This window comes from Bubalus bubalis, chromosome 20 (genome assembly GCF_019923935.1).
Source record: "Bubalus bubalis isolate 160015118507 breed Murrah chromosome 20, NDDB_SH_1, whole genome shotgun sequence".
Lineage (NCBI taxonomy): Eukaryota > Metazoa > Chordata > Mammalia > Artiodactyla > Bovidae > Bubalus > Bubalus bubalis.
Window position 1 is genome coordinate 49,976,031 of NC_059176.1, and position 22,500 is coordinate 49,998,530.

General features: G+C 45.7%; 1 protein-coding gene across 1 annotated transcript; it reads right to left on the reverse strand.

Annotated features, from left to right (window-relative positions):
• Nucleotides 1-4,491: 4,491 nt before the first annotated feature.
• On the reverse strand, nucleotides 4,492-5,436 carry LOC102408218 (myeloid-associated differentiation marker-like). Its single transcript, XM_044933004.2, has one exon. It carries the CDS (start codon nucleotides 5,434-5,436, stop codon nucleotides 4,492-4,494), a length of 945 nt encoding a protein of 314 aa, XP_044788939.2.
• Between the last annotated feature and the right edge of the window lie 17,064 nt (nucleotides 5,437-22,500).

A 22,500-nucleotide genomic window follows, 5' to 3' on the forward strand; every position in this document is an offset into this window, starting at 1 on the left:
TGAAATCTTTACCTGGCCTGGGAATGAGCATTCTTATCAATTTGGGGCAAATTGGTTAAAGATGTATCTGAAAACTTGGTTGAAATTAAGGTGGAAATAGAGGGGCTGTGTAGTAAAGAATGCTGTCTACCATCCAGTTCTACAAGAATCTAGTCATCAGCTACTGCAGTCACTGATCTACAATCCACCTTGAAAGGAATTGAGGGCAAAGATCAGGGTAAGGCACTTTGTGCTCTGGGAAAACTGGAAGAACTGGCCCTCAAAGAGGTATTTTCAGGAGAAACTTTTATGGATCTAGTTTCTTGCACCCTCTCATGCTCTTGCAAAAAAGTGCTGAAACTGTTAAATAAGATGCCTGTACCTCAGGAAGACTGTTTATTATTCTGAGGTTGGCTTGAATAAAATTTCCCATTTCTTTCTTAGACTGTTGATTAATTTTTAATTGACAAAATCAAGTATGCATTGATGCCTACAAGTCTGGGTAAAGAATTTCATATTCTTCTATTTTCCTAAGTCAAACTGAACACAACACTGGGAGCTCACTTCTAAGAGGATGGAGATGCCTCTCTGCTTTAGTAAAAGAATCGCCCAGGGTGGGCTCACCTGAGGGGCTCACTGTCCAAGCCTGTGGTTCATGAGGGCGGCTGCTCCATCCCCCCTGCTGGGGGGTTAAGTGTCATTTGTCACAATTCCAAGGCTGGTCCAGTCCCCTCACTGTGGAGCTCAAAAGAGAGTGTAAAGGTCCTCTGCTTAGTCCAATCCTCTTGTCATAGAGGAGGAGCAGCTGGACCCCAGGGACCGGCAGGATGTGCCCAGAGTCACCCTGTGTGTGGCAGAGTCAGAGTCAGGACCAGGTGCCCTGTCCCCAGGCCGGCTGTCTGTCCATGGCTCCATGCTGCTTGTGACAAGCATAGCAGCAGCATCCTCCAGGCTGGGGTTCTGCCCCGTCCACCCTCGTTCTGCACAAACCTGCCCCGTCCCCCCGAGAAGGGCACTCACTGCTGCTGAGTCAGTTTCCTCATCTGCTAGATGGGGGAGGGGTGCCAGAGACCCCTGGTCCCTCCCAGCCCCGCTCTTCCCGGGGCCCCTGGACTTGCCAGTCCTGGAGACTCAGACGTGGAAATGGAAGCCGGCTCCCTCCCCTCTGTCCACCCTCTCTGCTTGTTTCCTCTTGGCTGCTGGGTCCTGTTTATTGGTCACATCCTCCCTGATTATACAGACCCTCCTTCCCCACGACCTCTGCTTGGTGGGGAACACATTTCTCTTTCATAACATGAGTTTCCTCAATCACTTCCCAGTGTTCCAACTCTCCAGTGATTCTTGTCAAAACACAAACTGCTTCCAGGTGCCCCCACAGTCTGAGGTGTCCCAGGCTTCCTTGTTCCTGCACACTCTTGTCCTCCCGCTTCTTCAGAGTCCAGCTCAGCAGTCTGAATGCTCTCACTCTGTTTGGGAAGCTCATGTTACCTTTAGGGAACACAAAGTTCATTCTGTTGAGAGTACAGAGAGACTGACCATAATAGGGGAAGTGGGAAACAAGCCCAGAATGAGAGAGAGGCAGACCTGGGGTCCATGGCTGGGTCCACAGTCACATGTGCTCCTGACTCCAGTCCAGTGGCCCCACAGCCCTAGTCTGGTCTCCCTGGGGATGAATAGTGATCATGTGGAGAGCAGAGCCCAAGAGATCAGTTTTCCAGTTCCCATTCTGCAGCTCATCTGCCATGAGCACAGACGAGTCTTGTCACTGATCTGAGCCTCAGTTTCCCATTTATAAAATAAGGAAATTATACTAAAGGGATTGTTATTAAGCTATTTTCCCTGAGGCTCTAAGTTTCTGGTGAGTTAATGGGGTTGTAAGTAGGTTGATGGCATCATCCACCACTTTTCTCTAACCAGAGCTGTATGAAATGAATTCTCTCACTCAAGATCTCATTTGGTAATAAGGGTGGATAGGTTTAAAATAACCCAAGTGCTCATCTTTAGGACAAATATTAATAAACCATGGTGTAGCCACAAGATGGAATACTATACAGCTTGGAAAAATGAGGAGTCTCTCAAAATAATAAGAAGAAACTATCCCCAGGATTTATAAGGAAAAAACAGTAAGATACAGAATTATGAATAGTATTACACATTTTAAATAATCAAAGGAGAGAAAATAAAAATAAATACGTCTGTATTTGCTTGATTCACATCAAAAGGCACGTGAACAACTCCTAGGAGTCCAGTGGAGCAGTTACCTGGTCCTGGTGGGGGAGGGGAGCTGAGGGTTGAGTGAGGAGGGATTATATGGCTCAATATACGGCTTTTTAGAACAACTTGATTTTGAAACATGGAAGTAAATTAACTTTTTAAGAAAACAAAATTCAAGCCTGAAAAATATCCCAAGAGGAGAAGAAGGGTCAGGGGAAGGATGGTTGGCAGATGGTCTCCATGTTCCCTGCAGACTTGATGGACAGGCTGGGGGAGGAGCTGAGAGATGCCTACACAGGCTTGTCTCCAAAGACAGAAGGAAGGGAGGTGCTTTGGGTTCAGGGGTCTGGGGAGGGGAAGCAGTGGCCTCCAAGCCCACCTGCTGGGTGACCATGGCCTCCCCCAGCCCTTTAGCACACACAGTTGATGGAGAAGCCCCCTCGGTGCCCAAGTCTCAGTCCCTTCCCTTGTTCCCTGCCTGGCCTGGGCTCCCTGTCTCCTGGGGCAGTAGCCAGAGACTCTCTTCTCAGCCAGCCAGAGCTGGTTGGCAGGCAGGGTGACTCCATCTGATGTCCCCCGGACTGTGGCCTGAGCTGCATCCAGAACAGAGCTGAGGGCACAGATGTTCCCATTCTCTGGCTTTTCTTGGAAAATCATGGAGATGACTTCCTCAATCCAGCTTTGAGTGGAAAGAGAGACCCTTCTCTCCTGTGGCCTCAGGCACCTGGCTGTCCACCCTGGTTGGGGATGGCAGTGCTGGCTGCCAATCCACGTGGCCCTTGTCTGTGAGGCTGGCTGTGAATGTCCTTGTAGAGAGGCTGGTGGGTGGAAGGAGAGTGATGCTGTCCATCAGCCCCCACCTAAAGTCTCCACACTCTGTTTTTTCCTGGCTGGTTTTCCAACAGGGACTGACCTGACTGAAATAGGGGTGCTGTTGCAGGATCTCTGGGTGGGGCACTGCAGCCAGACCAGGACACACAGTGTCCAGGACACGACTCCTGGACCCAAAGGAAGGATTCCAACCTCGTTCCCACAGATGCACAACTCTTGCAAGTCCACTACCCTTGCTTCCTAGTTTTATAAACGAGAGGAGGGATGAGGTGCTGAAGGTCAGCAGGGGGCACCCATCCCTCTTCCTGCACCCTTGCCTGGAAGCTCCCCAATGCTGAGGCACCAATATCAAATTGAGATGAACGCACCTCTGAGGGGGGGTGTCACCCCCAAGAAATAATGTCACCCTCCAGGGAATAAATGCAACTGGAAAAGTGAGGTGGAGGCAGGGTATTAATTAAGTCCCAGGGACATCTTCTTGGACCCACAGGATTCAGGATGTTAAGGAAATTGACACTTGTCTCCATCCCAGCTCAAGCCTTTGTTGCCGTCTCAGTGCTGGGTGGTGTCCACTGACACTCAGCTCAGAGAGAAAAAAGAAAGAGATAAGAGGAGGACCCGAGGGAGTAGAGAGGATATGGAGCCATGTTACTGCTAAAGATGCACGTTCCCAAAGCAAGAGAGTTTTTGTCCTGAAGAGATGAAGGCCTCTAGTCCTTGGGGAGGGGGCTGGACTCCACCAGGCATGTAGCCCTCACTGCTCTCAAATTCTCCTGGAGATGCGGTAGAGCTCCATGGCTGCCCTGGGGTCTTCCACTGAGTTATGTCACAGCACGCTGTCCTGCAGACACAGGACAAAGAGGGGACTGGGGGCTGAATGCAGGTGCCATGGGACCCAGGCCTTCCCTGCTAACATCCTGATGTCCGGGGCAGAGGTGGGTCAGGGATGAGTCCCCAAGGCCTCTGACACCCTGGACTTGGCAGGTGTCTGGAGCAGCCCTGGCTTCATCCATGAGCCCAGGGCCCAGGCAGAGCCAGGCACAGAATCCAGATCCTGAGGCCAGGTGTGCCATCCAGGGGCTTCCCACACTCTGGATGGGGGCAGGGCACTGTGAGAATACTGGAGTAGGTTGCCATGCCCTCCTGCAGGGGATCTTCCTGATACAGGGATCGAACCTGCGTCTCTTATACCTCCTGCATTGGCAGGCAGGTTCTTTACCACTAGCACCACCTGGAAAGCCCCCCTAGCTTATACTCTTCCTCTTTTCTTTATATAAACTATGAGGAAAATCTGGGGAGTTAGGAGTGGATTCTTTGGGACATGACTTCACATTCTCCCCAGGATTAGCAGCTTCCTCAATAAAGCTATTTTTCTTTTAATCAACACTTGTCCCTCACCATTGGACATCTGAAAAGAGGCAGCCAAACCTGAGGGGGGTCCCTAAATAAGGATCCAGGAAGAGGACATCATGACTTGTAAAGAAGAGGGAACTTGGAGCCCCTGAGCTGATCTTCGGTCCTTGAAAAAACCATGTGGGCCAAGAACACCAAGTCGACCACATAAATCAGCAGGTTGATGGCTGTCAGGACAGCCACAGCTAGTTGTTGGTCCCAGGTACAAACAGAGTAGATGAGCCCATCATTGCAGCTCGACCGCTCGGGCTGGCCACCAAACTGCTCGTCAAACTGGTAGAGAGGCCAGAGGACCAGAGCACTGGTGTAGAGGAGGACGGAGAGCAGGGTCAGCCCCAAAAGAAAAGTGGGAAAGGCAATGGGCAGCCTGTTGTTGCAGTCACACCAGTTCAGTAGAAGGGCCGCGGCTGCCAGGAGGAAGCAGATGGAGTACACGGCCACGCACCACACCAGGGCTGGCTGGTGCACGTACAGGTGGCTGTCAATGATAAAGGCGAAGATGATACAAGCCACAAAAGTCTCCAGCCCCTTGAGCAGTCCTGGCACAGTGACCATGTAGCCGGTGATCACGCCGAGCCAGACCCAGGTACGAGCCCAGGCCACTTCGCTGGCATAAGCCACAGAAGCAATGCAGGAGAATGCAGTGGCGGCGATGGCATGATCCTGGGAGCGGCCATGGGGGAAGAACCAGATGTAAGTGATGGGGTAAACGATGGAGGCCGAGATGCAGAGAAGGGCAGCATAACAGGCATAGGTGATGAGAAAGTTGTACCAGGAGAAGGGGAAGCGGGACTGGAGCCCACAGAACTCGATTATGAGGATGATGAGGGTCACGAGAAAGCAGAAGCACCGGATGAATACAGACCAGTTACTCACGGCCCCCATCCAAGTGCCCACGCTGGCCACAAGGGAGAAGGCCAGGCAGGTGGAGAGCAGCTGCAACAGGCGGAGGAAGTAGCCCAGGAGGATTGCAGAAAGCAGGCTTGAGGATGAGCACATGGTGATCACGAAGTCAGATCAGTCTCTGTCACCAATATGGCAGTGGTCTTCCCTGAGGACCCATCAGAGAAAGATCCAGCTCTGGAGGGGGATTAAGTCAGATGCCTGGAAAAGACTCAGAGTCCTGTGACCGCTGAAGCTCAGGATCTGTGGAGTTAGAACCAGTGGCTCAGACACCTGGGTAACAGCACAACCGCTTCAGAATGATTCTCCCCACCCATCACCCTTGGCCTTGTCAGGAGACTTATCTTATCCCAAACCTCACAGCTGGGTTAGGTCTGGTATTAAACCATGAATATATTTTTTTAAATTATTACTTTGTGGTACATGACATTATCTGCAGAAACACAGGGTAGGATGGTCCTTATCTACATTATTCAATTTTCATGTCTCTGAAAATTCAAAAAGAATTAAAAAAAAAATTCATTTGGCCTTTAATGTCATGGATTTTGTTCCAAATTGGAATCTTGAATAAATATATTAAATTAAAGTAATTCATTTGGAAATAAAATTTTACCTCAACAGACATGAGACAGTTTCTGATCTTTATTTCACTTAGTGTGAATGTTTAAACGTTTGGTTGAAGAAACACTACTGGGTTTGACTGTAAGGTGCTTTAAGACCCCAGGGGGTGTTACATCATACAGGGTAGATTCACCATGTTTCATGACTGAAGCTGAAAAATTCTGAATTCTGGAGGATATATGACCCCAAATGTTTCAGGAATGAGGTCCTGGATTGTACAGTTAACTCCATTTTGCAGAGGAGGAAAACACAAAACATTCACGGACTTAAGTACCATCCCTAATTTCGTACCATGGCGGCTGCTGCTGCCAAGTTGCTTTAGTCATGTCTGACTCTGTGTGACCCCATAGACAAAAGCAGCCCACAAGGCTCCTCTGTCCCTGGGATTCTCCAGGTGAGAATACTGGAGCGGGTTGCCATTTCCTTCTCCTGTACCATGGCTAGGAAGTGGAAATTCAGATAAAAGTACCAAAGCTGTGGGTTTGAGCACTTTGTTCTGTACCGCACAAGTCGGTAGGGCCCATGGGTGGGAGCCCAGGACTAAACTCGAGCTCTGGGAGCCAGGACACAGCTGCAGGTCTTCCTTCCACAGCAACCTGAAGACACGCGTGTCCCAGCCTGTCCTCCCTGCAGCATCACTAGCAGGAGCTGCCATCTGAGGGGACACAGCCCCACCCGGAGGAGTGGGATCAAAGATTAACAGGGAGGAACCATGGGGTGAGAGCAAGGCCATGGGGACAAGATGACATGGGAAGTAGAAACTATTCTGAATCACCTCCCCTAATTTTGCCTTAATATGTGGTTCTCCACTGGAACAGGGGACACCACCCAGCATGACTCCAAGGTGGAGCATCATGGGGAAACCACAGAATAAATTAACATAATGTTTGACACCTAAGCTCCAAAGATGCCATCCAAATGGGAGTCTGGCAGTAGTCCTACCTGTGAGGATTCTCCTGGCCTGGGATACGGGTTAGCAGCTTCCAAGCTGGAAGAAGGGATTGGAAATGAACAGGGATGCTCTGTCTGATGCTGATGTGGAGGTTTTCAGGGCATCTCAGGGAGGGGGTGATGATGGATGGATGATCAGACCCCTTTTAAGGGCAGGAGCTGAAAGAGGAGACTCCTGCAGGACCCCTAGGAGGGGCCAGCCCTGAGGATGCTCCCGGGACTGGGGTTGGCGGGGAGCAGAGTGGAAATGACTGGGGGGACCCCAGGGTTCCAGTGGCCCTGGGGCAGCCCAGTGGGTGTCTTCTGACCCAGAAGGGATGCAGGCATGGAGCCAATCTTCCCCATGGAGGAGGGGCCTGGACTGGAACTCAGACAGGAAAACAGGGGCCTGAAGGGGTTTCAGGGCTGTGACAGGGACACGTGGCCAGAGTGTCAGGGACCCTGGAGACCACGGAATTGCCCAGGTCACCTGCCCAAGGTAGTCCCGCCAGCCAGGGCTGCAGTTCTGCTCACACAGGGGCTCCTCCAGGGTCCAGTGTTGGGGGAGTGAGGCCCCTCGCAGCCTGCCCCCTCCTCAGAGACACCTACCCTGTTTCCAAAGGACTATTTGCTGAGAGGTCCCCAGGGCTGAAGGGCCAGCACCCTGAGCCCCAGCCAGCTTCCTGACATCAGGGGCCTTATCATCTTTGCTGATAATAAACCCTGGGACAAGCTGAGGCTGGAAAGAGAAACACAGAGCAAACCCTGAGAACCTCCCTGGACTCACAAAGCTCCTTGAGCCCCAATTGCCAGTGGAGTCCTGGAGCCTGCTGGCCTCCCAGTGGGCACTGCCTGGGTGGGGAAGGGGCACTAGCATGAGGGAAGCTGGGGGTGTCATGCCGCCTGTTCCCCAGTTGCTCTCCCACCAACATCCTCAAAGTCACCCTTGATTCCACCTAAAGTTAAATGACAACTTTGGATCCATTTGATGGCACAAGGGAGGACTTGGGGAAGGAGAGGCATGGGGGTTTGTGCTGTGTGACCCTGGGTAAGGTATGTGCCCTCTCTGGGCCTCAGTTCCCCCACCTGGAAATCATCAGGTTTGCCTGAGTCTACCAGTAGCCCCTCCTCCACTCTAATCCATGAGCTTATTCATGGATTAGAGTCAGAGCATGTGGTACCCCCGTCAGAGCACAGCCTGGATATGGCTGATTCCTGCCTGCCCAGCAGCCAGGCATGTGGACTGGAAGACAGTGAGCTGTGAAGGTCATGGCCAGGACAAAAGAAGGAAGGAGGAGGTGCCAGAAGGGCAAAGAAGTGGAGGAGAAATGGACACTCATAGTTACAGAAGGCTCTGGACCTTTGGCAGACATTTCAGAGTTGGATGATCCTGGGCTAGTTACTCATCAGAGCCTCAGTTTCTCCATCTGTATAATGGGCTTAATCCCTACTTTGTATCAATTAAGTGAATAAAAGCATGTGAAGGGCTTATCAGAAGGTCTGTCACATGACACCCTCAATCCATTCCAGTTACCTGGCCAGGCACCATAGTAACCATTTGCATGAGTTGTTTTATGACTGGAGGTCCTGGTAAGGAACACGAAACTAATACGCCACCACCAACTAGGAGAGTTTAGGAAAGGTTCAAAATTGATACCATGTGTCTAACCACCTTGCAGAATCCTTCTTGCTGGCATTCATCTTGGCTGAACAAGGCATGTACCACCAGGAAAGACTCTGAGTCAGAAGGATTGGCTAAAGACAATCCAGAAACTAATTCCATCACCATAAAACCCAAGACTGCAAGCCATGTGGCAAAGAAGTTCCCCTGGATTCTCTTACTCTTTACTGCTTTCCGCCTGGGCGCCCCTTCCCAGTAAAATCTCTTGCTTATGTGTCTCCTCAGATAATTCATTTCTGAGTGTTAGGCAAGAGCCCACTTTTGGGCCCTGGAAGCAGTCCTCCTTCCTGCAACATAAGAAGTCAAGAAAACATTATAAATGATCATATGATCATACGAATCAGGTCCAGCATCTTGGGCAAGCTATCAGTCTCTGATGTTGTCTTCTTCTTGTCCTGGTGTAGTGTAGATTCCCCTCTGTTTGAGTGTCATTTTAAGGTGAGATCAAGTCAGCTGTCCTCTCTATAGACCAGTCCAGTGTAGGGGCCTTTGGAAATGGGAATTAATCCAAGAGTCAATTTCCCTTCAATTTCAGTATGCATGAGCTAGTTAAGAATACCTGACAAAAAGATCCTTTCATCCAAGGTGGAGACAGTCCCTTAAATTGTGTCTTTTGCCAGTCCTGGTTGCAGGTCATGAGGCATCTGATCTTCATCCAAAGGTAGACTACTGAGATAAGCTTCAGAAACAAACTTAGGGTGTTCTTTAAGAATTCAATTAGATGTTACATTAATATCCCACAACAGCAAAGAACTATCCAGAAAGTGAGTCTGACTAGATACAGACCTCCATTAACAGACTGGGATTTGATATTTATTGAAACATCTTTTTCTCCCTAAAATTACCCTCATTTTTATCAAATATAACCAAATTAAGGCTAATTTGTTTTCAAAACAGGTTTGCTGTCAATAAATTTGGCCTGATGATTTATATAACCATAATCGATCATAGACTTTTTGCTTTGCTGAAACTTTAATCTCAGACTGAACTTTTAAAATAAAACAGGGCTGGGAAAGTCACACCAAAGGCTTATCACAGATTTCGCCTAACAAATCTAAGTGAATTCTTCCCTTTTCAAGGTCTCAAAAATTCCTTGAGATTCTGTACCTGTTAATGAGATAACCTTCCTAACTCATCTGATAAAGTAACTGGAAACCTAAGAGTTTTCAGTCTCTGGAGGAGTCAGAGAGAAAATATAATTGTTTTAATTTGTTTATAAATTATTAGTTCAGTTCAGTCCCTCAGTCGTGTCAGACTCTTTCTGACCCCATAAACCGCAGCACTCCAGTCCTCCCTGTCCATCACCAACTCCCGGAGCCCACCCACACCCATGTCCATTGTGTCAGTGATGCCATCCAATCATATCATCCTCTGTTGTTCCCCTCTCCTCCGGCCCTTAATCTTTCCCAGCATCAGGGTCTTTTCAAATGAGCTCTCCGCATCAGGTGGCCAAAGTATTGGAGTTTCAGCTTCAACATCAGTCCCTCCAATGAACACCCAGGACTGATCTCCTTTAGGATGGACTGGCTGGATCTCCTTGCAGTCCAAGGGACTCTCAAGAGTCTTCTCCAACACCACAGTTCAAAAGCATCAATTCTTCGGCGCTGAGCTTTCTTTATAATCCAACTCTCACATCCATACATGACCACTGGAAAAACCATAGCCTTGACTAGACGGATCTTTGTTGGCAAAGTAACATCTCTACTTTTGAATATGCTGTCTAGGTTGGTCATAACTTTCCTTCCAAGGAGTAAGTGTCTTTTAATTTCATGGCTGCAATCATATCCACAGTGATTTTGGAGCCTAGAAAAATAAAGTCAGCCACTGTTTCCACTGTTTCCCCATCTATTTCCCATGAAGTGATGGGACTGGATGCCATGATCTTCGTTTTCTGACTGTTGAGCTTTAAGCCAACTTTTTCACTCTCCACTTTCACTTTCATCAAGAGGCTTTTGAGTTCCTCTTCACTTTCTGCCATAAGGGTGGTGTCCTCTGCATAGCTGAAGTTATTGATATTTCTCCCAGCAATCTTGATTCCAGCTTGTTCTTCCTCCAGTCCAACGTTTCTCATGATGTACTCTGCATATAAGTTAAATAAGCAGGGTGACAATACACAGCCTTGACAAACTCCTTTTCCTATTTGGAACCAGTCTGTTGTTCCATATCCAGTTCTAACTGTTGCTTCCTGACCTGTATATAGGTTTCTCAAGAGGTGGTCTGATATTTCCATCTCTTTCAGAATTTTCCACAGTTTGTTGTGATCCACACAGTCAAAGGCTTTGGCATAGTCAATAAAGCAGAAATAGATGTTTTTCTGGAACTCTCTTGCTTTTTCCATGATCCAGCGGATGTTGGCAATTTGATCTCTGGTTCCTCTGCCTTTTCTAAAACCAGCTTGAACATCTGGAAGTTCACAGTTCACATATTGCTGAAGCCTGGCTTGGACAATTTTGAGCATTACTTTACTAGCATGTGAGATGAGTGCAATTGTGAAGTAGTTTGAACATTCTTTGGCATTACCTTTCTTTGGGATTGGAATGAAAATTGGCCCTTTCCAGTCCTGTGGCTGAGTTTTCCAAATTTGCTGGCATCTTGAGTGCAGCACTTTCACAGCATCATCTTTTAGGATTTGAAATAGCTCAACTGGAATTCCATCACCTCCACTAGCTTTGTTCGTAGTGATGCTTCTTAAGGCCCATCTGACTTCACATTCCAGGATGTCCAGCTCTAGATGAGTGTGAGTGATCACACCTTTGTGATTATCTGGGTCGTGAAGATCTTTTTTGTACAGTTCTTCTGTGTATTCTTGCCACCTCTTCTTAATATCTTCTCCTTCTGTTAGGTCCATACCATTTCTGTTCTTTATCGAGCCCATTTTTGCATGAAATGTTCCCTTGGTATCTCTAATTTTCTAGAAGAGATCTCTAGTCATTCCTATTCTGTTGTTTTCCTCTATTTCTTTGCATTGATCACTGAGGAAGGCTTTCTTATCTCTCCTGCTATTCTTTGGAATTCTGCATTCAGATGAATATATCTTTTCTTTTCTCCTTTGCCTTTTGCTTCTCTTCTTTTCTCAGCTATTTGTAAAGCCTCCTCAACCATTTTGCCTTTTTCCATTTCTTTTTCTTGGGGATAATTTTGATCACAGCCTCCTGTACAATGTTACAAACCTCCGTCCATAGTTCTTCAGGCACTCTGTCTATCAGATCTAATCCCTTGAATCTATTTTTCACGTTCACTGTATAGTCATAAGAGAATTGATTTAGGTCATACCTGAATGATCTAATGGTTCTACCTACTTTCCTCAATTTAAGTCTGAATTTGGCAATAAGGAGTTCATTATCTGAGCCACAGTCCACTTCTGGTCTTGTTTTTGCTGACAGTATAGAGCTTCTCCAACTTTGACTGCAAAGAAAATAATCAACCTGATTTTGATATTGACCGTCTGGTGATGTCCATGTGTAGAGTCTTCTCTTGTGTTGTTAGAAGAGAGTGTTTTTGTTGTGACCGGTGCATTCTCTTGGTAAAAGTCTGTTAACCTTTGCCCTGCTTCATTTTGTACTCCAAGGCCAAATTTGCCTGTTACTCCAGGTATCTTTTGACTTCCTTTTACATGCCAGTCCCCTGTGATTAAAAGGACATCTTTTTTGGGTATTAGTTCTAGACGGTCTTGTAGGTTTTCATGGAACCCTTTAGCTTCTTTGGCATTAGTGGTTGGGGCATAGACTTGGATTACTGTGATATTTTATGGTTTGCCTTGGAAATGAACAGAGATCATTCTGTCATTTTTGAGATTGCATCCAAGTACTGCATTTTGGACTCTTTTGTTGACTATGAGGGCTACTCCATTTCTTCTAAGGGATTCTTTCCCACAGTAGTAGATGTAATGGTCATCTGAATTAAATTCGCCTGTTCCAGTCCAACAGACTGGTTCCAAATAGGAAAAGGAGTATGTCAAGGCTGTATATTGTCACCCTGCTTATTTAACTTATATGCAGAGTACATCATGAGAAACGCTCAGCTGGAAGAAGCACAAGCTGGAATCAAGATTGCCGGGAGAAATATCAATAACCCCAGATATGCAGATTACACCACCCTTATGGCAGAAAGTGAAGAGGAACTAAAAAGCCTCTTGATGAAAGTGAAAGTGGAGAGTGAAAAAGTTGGCTTAAAGCTCAATATTCAGAAAACGAAGATCATGGCATCCAGTCCCATCACTTCATGGGAAATAGATGGGGAAACAATGGAAACAGGGGCTGATTTTATTTTTGGGGGCTCCAAAATCACTGTAGATCGTGACTGCAGCCATGAAATTAAAAGACACTTACTCCTTGGAAGGAAAGTTATGACTAACCTAGATAGCATATTCAAAAGCAGAGACATTACTTTGCCAACAAAGGTCCGTCTAGTCAAGGCTATGGTTTTTCCTGTGGTCATGTATGGATGTGAGAGTTAGACTGTGAAGAAAGCTGAGCGCCGAAGAATTGATGCTTTTGAACTGTGGTGTTGGAGAAGACTCTTGAGAGTCCCCTGGACTGCAAGGAGATCCAACCAGTCCATTCTGAAGGAGATTGGCCCTGGGATTTCTTTGGAAGGAATGATGCTAAAGCTGAAACTCCAGTACTTTGGCCACCTCATGCAAAGAGTTGACTCATTGGAGAAGACTCTGATGCTGGGAGGGATTGGGGGCAGGAGAAGAAGGGGACGACAGAGGATGAGATGACTGGATGGCATCACTGACTCGATGGACATGAGTCTGAGTGAACTCCGGGAGTTGGTGATGGACAGGGAGGCCTGGCATGCTGCAATTCATGGGGTCACAAAGAATCGGACATGACTGAGCGACTGAACTGAACTGAACTGAACTGATTCCAGTCCGTTGTAGTTCAATGTTTCCTAAAATGTTCGTGTTCATTCTTGCCATCTCCTCTTTGACCACTTCTAATTTACCTTGATTCATGGACCTAACATTCCAGGTTCCTATGCAATATTGTTCTTTACAGAATTGGACTTTACTTCCATTACCAGTCACATCTACAACTGGATGCTGCTTTAGCTTTGGCTCCATCTCTTCATTCTTTCTGGAGCTATTTCTCCACTCTTCTCCAGTAGCATATTGGGCACCTACCAAGCTGAGGAATTCATCTTTCAATGTCATATCTTTTTGCCTTTTCATACTGTTCATAGGGTTCTCAAGGCAAGAATACTGAAGTGGTTTGTCATTCCCTTCTCCAGTGAACCACTTTTGGTCAGAACTCTCCACCAGGACCTGTCCATCTTGGGTGGCCCTACAGGGCATGGCTCATAGTTTCATTGAGTTAGACAAGGCTGTGATCTATGTGATTAGTTTGGTTAGTTTTCTGTGATTGTGGTTTTCATTCTGTCTGCCCTCTGATGGATAACAATAAGAGGATTGTGAAAGCTTCCTGATGGGAGGAACTGTCTGTTGGGGAATCTGGGTCTAGCTCTGTTGGTCAGGGCCCTGCTCAGTAAATCTTTAATCCAATTTTCTGCTGATGGGTGGGGCTGTGTGTTCCCTCCCTGTAGTTTGGCCTGAGGGCAAACTATGGTCAATCTAGAATCAAGATTGCTGGGAGAAATATCAATAATCTCAGATATGCAGATGATACCACGCTTATGCATGCAGAAAGTGAAGAACTAAAGAGCCTCTTGATGAAAGTGAAAGAGGAGAGTGAAAAAGTTGGCTTAAAGCTCAACATTCAGAAAACAAAGATCATAGCATCCAGTCCAATCGGTTCATGGCAAATAGATGGAGAAACAGTGGAAATAGTGGCAGACTTTATTTTTGGGGGCTCCAAAATCACTGAAGATGGTGACTGCAGCCATGAAACAAAAAGACACTTACTCCTTGGAGGAAAAGTTATGACCAAACTAGACAGCATATTAAAAAGAAGAGACATTACTTTGCCAACAAAAGTCCATCTAGTCAAGGCTATGGTTTTTCCAGTAGTCATGTATGGATATGAGAGTTGGACTATGAAGAAAGCTGAGCACTAAAGAATTAATGCTTTTGAACTGTGGTGTTGGAGAAGACTCTTGAGAGTCCATTGAACTGCAGGGAAATCCAACCAGTCCATCCTAAAGGAAATCAGTCCTGAATATTCATTGGAAGGACTGATCCTGGAAGCTGAAACTCCAATACTTTGGCCACCTGATGCGAAGAGCTGACTCATTTGAAAAGACCTTGATGCTGGGAAAGATTGAAGGCTGGAGGAGAAGGGGTTGACAGAGGATGAGATGTTTGGATGTCATCACAAACTCAATGGACATGAGTTTGAGTAAACTCTGGCAGTTGGTGATGGACAGGGAGGCCTGGAGTGCTGCAGTCCATGGGGTCGCAAAGAGTCGGACACAACTGAGAGACTAAAATGAACTGAATGGTGGTAATGGCGACCTCCTGCAAAAAGACTTATGCCAGCACACCCCACGGCTCCCAGGACTGTGGTATTCAGTGCTCCTGACCCCACAGCAAGCCATTGTCGATCCACGACTCCACAGGAGACTCCAGGACACTCATAGGCAAGTCTGGCTCAGTCTCTTGTGGGGTCAGTGCTTCTTCCTCCTGGGTTCTGGTGCATACAAGGTTTTGTTTGTGCCCTTCAAGAGTCTGTTTCCCTAGTCCTGTGGAAGTTCCGTAATCAAATCCCATTGGCCTCCAAAGTCAAGTTCCCTGGGGGTTCACCATCCCTTTGCCAGATCCCCAGGTTGGGGAATCTGTTGTGAGCCCCAGAACTTTTGTGACAGTGCAAGAACTTCTTTGATATAATTGTTCTCCAGTTTTTGGGTCGTCTGCTCAGTGGCTCTATGGTGGAGCTAATTATGGCCTCCTCCAAGAGGATTTATGCCACACATAGTGCTTCCCAGGTCTGATGAAGGCAGAGCCCCTATCCACATGTGGCCACTGCTGATCCATGCCTCCACAGGAGACATTCAAACACTCAAAGGCAGGCCTGGCTCAGACTCTTGTGGGGTCTCTGGGTCCTGGTGTACACAAGGTTTTGTTTGAGCCCTCCGAGTGTCTCTGGCGGGTATGGGGTTTGATTCTAAAGGCAATCTTGCCCCTCCTACCATCTTGTTCAGGCTTCTTCTTTGCCCTTGGATGTGGGGTATCTTTTTTTTGTGGGATCCAACATTCTCCTGTAGATGGTTGTTCAGCAGCAAGTTGCAATTTTGGAGTTCTTACAGGAGAAGATGAGCATACATTCTTCTACTCTGCCATCCTACAATATAAAATTCATTAGCTTATAAATAAAAGTTAGAACAAATAAAATTTTTGAAGACTTCTTCCCATTTTTCCTCAGTTTCAAGAGTTAAAGATGACCTAAATAAGTGTTTACTGAGGGCCCAGGTCTCAAGGCACAGGGAAAGAAAATCAAGTTCTAGCAAAATGGTGCCAGGTTTAAATCAAATGGTGGCCACACAAAGCAAAATGGCCATCACAAATCACAATACAGAACACAGAATATAAAACACACACATAGACCTGGCAGTCCTAATCAGATACTCCCTTAAATACAAGATTTCAGTCTCTCAGGAAACCTCCTATAGAGACACAGAACTTCAGATCCAAGTACTAACAGAGTAAATGAAAATAAGCCAGGTTGAAAGAAGAGGGAAGAAGAGGTGGGAGAGGAGAGCAAAAAAGATGGTCTTACAAATTTCTCCTGCTACCTGCAGATACCCAGGTGTTATGGGACTTTACCTTGGGCCTCCAGGGAACTTGGCCCTACAAAAAATCAGACCAGACCAGAACAGAACCAGAATTCAGAACAGAAGCAGAATTCAAGTTCTATGCCAGGAGAAGGTGATTGGTCTCCAATTCTCAGCTCAGGCTGAGGCACTTTGACCAGATTCCTGCATCCAGGAAGGTGGGACTAGAAAAAAAAGGTAGAATAGGAAGGGTTAAGGAGAGGAAAGAGAGACGGAAGGGGAGAGAGGTCCATAAAGTCTTTTGTTTCTTATCTGGTCGGGACACTTTGGCCATTTGTCCACATCAGGAGGAGACCAGGGACAAAAGGGTTTTAGTTGTGGCTGCTGAGTCTGGCCCATTGGTGGGCAAGCTGGTCCCTGAGTTCCCCAAGTGGTCAGGATGTTAGTCTCCATTTGCTCCAGGAAGGGGGACCCCTTCCAGGGCCCAAAATTGGGCTCTTGTCTAACCCTTGAAATTGAATTGTCCGAGGAGACACATGTGCTGACAAAGCAAGAAATTTTATTGGGAAGGTGTGCCCAAGCAGAGAGCAGTAGGGTAAGGGAACCTAGGAGAACTGCTCTGCCACATGGTTCATGGTCTCAGGTTTTATGGTAATGGGATTAGTTTCTGAGTTGTCTTTAGCCAATCATTCTGACTCAGGGTCCTTCCTGGTGGTTCCATCTTGTTCAGCCAAGATGGATGCCAGCGAGAAGGATTCTGGGAGGTGGTTGGTTTTGGACACGTGGTGTCACTTTTTGACCTTTCTTGAACTCTTCCAGTTGGTGATGGCTTATTAATTCCGTGTTCCTCATTAGGACCTCCTGTCGTAAAACAACTCATGCAAATGGTTACTCTGATGTCTGGCCAGGATGGGCAGTTTCAGTCAGTGTGCTTCCCCTAACACATCGCTGGGTTAGGAAGATCCTCCGGAGGAGGAACTGGCAACCCACTCCAGTATTCTTGCAGAGATATTCCCATGGACAGAGAAGCCTGGTGGGCTACCGTCTATGGGGTTGCCATGGGACTAACACAACTGAGAGACTGAACATGCATGCATGAAAGCTATGGGTTAGCATAAATTTATGAAGAGGCTTGGGTTATATATGCATATTCATGAAGAGGCTTGAGCAGGAGAGACTTCAGTATAGAATTGGAGCAGGGGTTGTCAGAGTCCAAGCTTTAGTTCATTGAAGTTAGGAGGGTCAGAGAAGGCCAAGATCATTATTCCTTGGGTCCACATATTAAAAAGCAGAGACACCATTTTGCTGACAAAGATCCATATAGTCAAAGCTATGGTTTTTTCCAGTAGTCATGTACAGATGTGCGAGTTGGACCATAAAGAAGGCTGAGCACAGAAGAATTGATGCTTTCAAATTATGGTGCTAGAGAAGACTCTTGAGAGTCCCTTGGGCAGCAAGGAGATCAAATCAGTCAATCCTAAAGGAAATCAGTCCTGAATATTCACTGGAAAGACTGATACTGAAGCTGAAACTCCAATACTTTGGCCACCTGATGTGAAGAGCCAACTCATTGGAAAAGACCCTGATGATGGGAAAGATCGAGGGCAGGAGGAGAATGGGGGTGACAGAGAATGAGATAGTTGGATGGCATCACCACCTCAATGAACATGACTTTGAGCAAACTCCAGGAGATACTGAAGGACAGTGAGGCCTGACTGCAGTTCCTAGGGCCACCAAGAGTCAGACACGACTTAGCAACTGAAAAATCACCAGTTGATTTAATGCTTGAGCACTGGGGGTGAGAAAAGGGTTGAATTCTACAAAACAGCTAAAAAATTCTTCAGGCTAATATTTACCATTGAAACTAAAGAAAAGTCTTTATAACTAATTCTTTCTTTGCTATTGTTACTTCTTTTTCATGAGTTACTTGTCTTGAGTCGCTTGTTCCTGCATTCTTTTGTCCCTATAAGATAATTAATTCCTTTTCAAGGGCAAGTATTGTGGCCATACTTGCCATAATACCTGTCTGAGGGACAGATGTATATACTCTGTCTTGTTATACCAGGCAGGGGAAGCATTGCCCAGTGAGACATAATTATATCTTGGGAATAATTAGATTCTCACAATATAATTAGGCAAAGGACATATAACCATCTTATATAATGGCCATTTAAATATACCAATTTATGTAAACTTTCATCTCAGTGTTGTTGATTTTCATACCTTTAACTTTAGTTTCCTTTAAGAGCCCATTAATAAGCCTTGGTCTTAAAGAAGTCCTAGAAGCTTCCCTTTTTATCCCTGGACATTTTATCCCATTTGAAGTCCCCAGTGAGGGGTTGAACCAAAGGACACAAGAACCCTCTGACCCTCCTAACTTCAATGAACTAAAGATTGGACTCTGACAACCCCTGCTCCAATTCTATACTGAACTCTCTCCTGCTCAAGCCCCTTCATGAATATGCATATATAACCCAAGCCTCTTCATAAATTTATGCTAACCCATAGCTTTCATGCATGCATGTTCAGTCTCTCAGTTATGTTAGTCCCATGGCAACCCCATGGACTATAGCTCACCAGGCTTCTCTGTCCATGGGAATATCTCTGCAAGAATACTGGAGTGGGTTGCCAGTTCCTCCTCCGGGGGAGCTTCCTAACCCAGCGATGTGTTAGGGGAAGCACACTGACTGAAACTGCCCATCCTGGCCAGACATCAGAGTAACCATTTGCATGAGTTGTTTTACGACAGGAGGTCCTAATGAGGAACACGGAATTAATAAGCCATCACCAACTGGAAGAGTTCAAGAAAGGTCCTTTTGTTAATCTTTTAACTTGATTAGTTGCCCTGTTGTCTGTTGTCCTAAGCGTTTCCTGGTTAAGTATCTCAAGTGCAATTTTCTTCCAGCTTTAAAATAAGCATATTTATTTATCTATTTTTCAGTTCAGTTCAGTTCAGTCATTCAGTCATGTCCGACTCTTTGCAAACCCATGGACCACAGCATGCCAGGCCTCCCTGTTCATCACCAACTCCCAGAGTCTACCCAAACCCATGTCCATTGAGTTGGTGATGCCATCCAACCGTATCACCCTTTGTCGTCCCCTTCTCTTCTGGCCCTCAATCTTTCCCAGCATCAGGGTCTTTTCAAATGAGTCAGCTCTCCGCATCAGGTGGCCAAAGTACTGGAGTTTCAGCTTCAACATCAGTCCCTCCAATGAACACCCAGGACTGATCTCCTTTAGGATGGACTGGTTGGATCTCCTTGCAGTCCCAGGGACTCTCAAGAGTCTTCTCCAACACCACAGTTCAAAAGCATTAATTCTATATCTATTTTTAAAATGGGGTAAAAAGAGCAGATTTGTTTGGGGCTTTTTAACGTTGGGAACAAACAGGGTCTCTATTTGGTCCATCTAGTCTTAGATCATGTTGTATCAAATCTTTTGTTTAATCCCACTGGCATCAGTTTTCTTTATCCCATTTCTTAATAACCATCTAAAGATTTCTTTGGGCTTCCCTGGTGGCTCAGTGGTAAAGAATACACCTGCTAATGCAGGAGATACAGGAGACGCTGGTTCAGTCCCTGGGTTGGGAAGATCCCCAGAAGAAGGAAATGGCAACCCACTCCAGTACTCTTGCCTGGAGAATTCCATGGGCAGAGGACCCTGTCGGGCTACAGTCCATGGTGTTTCAAAAGATTTGGACAAGACTTAGCTACTAAACAACAATGAAGATCTTATCTTTTTGAGTTTAGTCCCTTTAAATTTCCAACTTGTTGGGAAATGTCTAGATTTTGCCTCAGCTTCTTCTTATTCCCTTGTTAATCAATCTAACTAATAGTTCATCTAGTGTATTAACATCTGTAACACCCATTGAAGGGAAGCCAGGACCACAAATAAAGCTTTCCAAACTGTACTTTTTCCTTGTTTGTTTTAAAGTAAAGGAGTTCTTAGATGAACCTAAAATATTTTAATCAACCTTCTAATTTGTTTATCTTTCCTCAGATGCCAAGAGAAGAACTGTTTATACTGAGACTCTCTGAAAATATACCAATTTAGAAGTTTTCTCAATTTAAAGGGTTCATCATCTGGCCACTGCTTGAGGTGCCCCACAAGAAGGTGTAAAGGATATAGCCTTCACAAGATCTAGAAAGCTTCCTCCCCAAAATAGTCTGAGAAAGTAAAGGGCCTTCGTTGTATAGGCAGACTCAACGAAGGTTAAGGTGACAAAGGCCACTTATGAGCTAGGGAAGTTGCATAGCCAGATAAAAAAAAACTCCTTAAAATTCTAATCTATTCAACTGGCTGCCATACGTGTTCCTTCTGATGGTAGAGACTCTTAAAACACAGGGAGGAAAAACCTTAGAAGGTCTGTTATATTTATAAATCAAAGACATAGGAAGAAAAATGCAAGGTGCCTCTAAATGACTTTTGTTCCTTTAAGGTCAGAATTCTAAAGAGAGAGTTTATCAAGTTGGTTTTCTAGCTGCGCGTGCAAAGCTAATTAGTTTTGTAGTGTCCAGTAAATAAAATTTGTCCATTTGGGGGCAATATTTCCTTTAAATTCCAATTAAGCAAGAACTTGTAAATATAATTCTGTAGGCACTTTTCCATGTCTTTCAACTGAGAATAAACCACTATGATGAAAAAATTAATCAACCGTCTAAGAAACAAGTGGAAACTTTTTTATTTGAGCCAGTCTGGGGATTATAACCTAGGAGACAGTACTTCACAACACTCTGAGATTGTTCCACCCATGAGGTCGAAGCACAGTTATATAAGCTTTTATGACAAAGGGTTATTTGTCAAGTGAGGTATTACTGACACTTTACACAATCCAGATCAACTCAATAAAGTGTGCGGTGAGTACAGGTCATTGTGACTCCTTAGGAGAATAGGAAGGAAGTTTATCTCCCCAAAAGTTGTGATCCTTGATATGGTAAAGAAGGAATTTTATCTCTTTAAGAAAGTGAAAGTGTTAGTCACTGAGTCCTGTACAACTCTTTGCAACCCCATGGACTGTAGCCTGCCAGGCTCCTCTGTTCATGGAATTCTCCAGTCAAGAATACTGGAGTCGGTTGCCATGCTCTTCTCCAGGGGATCTTCACGATCCAAGGATCAAATCCAGATCTCCCACATTGCAGGCAGATTCTTTACCATCTGAGCCACATGGCTGTCAATCTACTTAGAAGGTGTGATTAATGCAGATTCTCAATTTGCAATAATGGGAGGGAGGAGACCCAAACAGGGAAAGAATAATTTTTTGTTTAAACTTTTCTCCTCTTGCCATTAAAATATGGATTTCATTTCATATCACTCAGTGTGTTTCCACTGAGCAAAATCTTCCTAGTGTATTTCACCTTAGAATAACCCAGATGCTGTTTCTTGAAACTGAGTGTCGAGGAAAACCTACCCTTCCAGGAAAGAGTTTAATAGCGCCAAATCAAACTTTGCATCATCGCCCAATAATAGGAGATGCGATAACCTCCCCCATATTCATCTGGACTCTCTTAGGAGGCAGATGGGCACAAGAGGTACCCAACCTCCAGTCCTTCATAGAATTCAGGAAAAATCTGCTCTAGGTTCCTTCATGAGTCACCAAAAACATATGACTGAAGGAAAAAAAAAAAAAAAAACTCACAATCTAAGTTGTAAGTTACATTCTGTTTGGAGACCTTACTAAAGACTATAGCTTGGGAGGCACGTCACAGATAGCTCTGTGGAACTGTTCCAAAGAGGTGAGGAGGGGCCACGATACATGGGAGTTTTTGCCGGGGGAAAAAAAAAAACATGTAGTCAAATATCAAAGGATTATCACTAAGCACAAAAACAGAAATCTCAAGGTAATGAGTTTAGTCTTTTTCTCAGGGCCAGAAGGTGCAGGAGTTTGAATCATTCCTTTCTTATTCATCGTAATGATCTAAAGCCAGTGCCTTTTCTGCATCATGAATTCCCCTCGGGCTGCCCCCACTGGGGGCAGCCGCAGTGGCTGAAGGCTTGATGGCCAGCAGCATTCATCGTTTAAGAAATGACTCACAATATTTTTTGTCCACATGGTCTGTAAGCAATGGGTTTTAGTAAGCCAGAAAAAATTCTGGAGCCAATCTCAGATGGGATGGAGCACCAAGGGGGGCCTAGGGATCCAAGTCTCTGCATTAGCACTCCCATCCAAGGGAAATTATTGATCTCCAGAGATTTTTTTTTTTTAACTTAAAGGAGAGGTGCAGTATACCACCACCTCCACGAGGAGGAAGTGAGGCCTG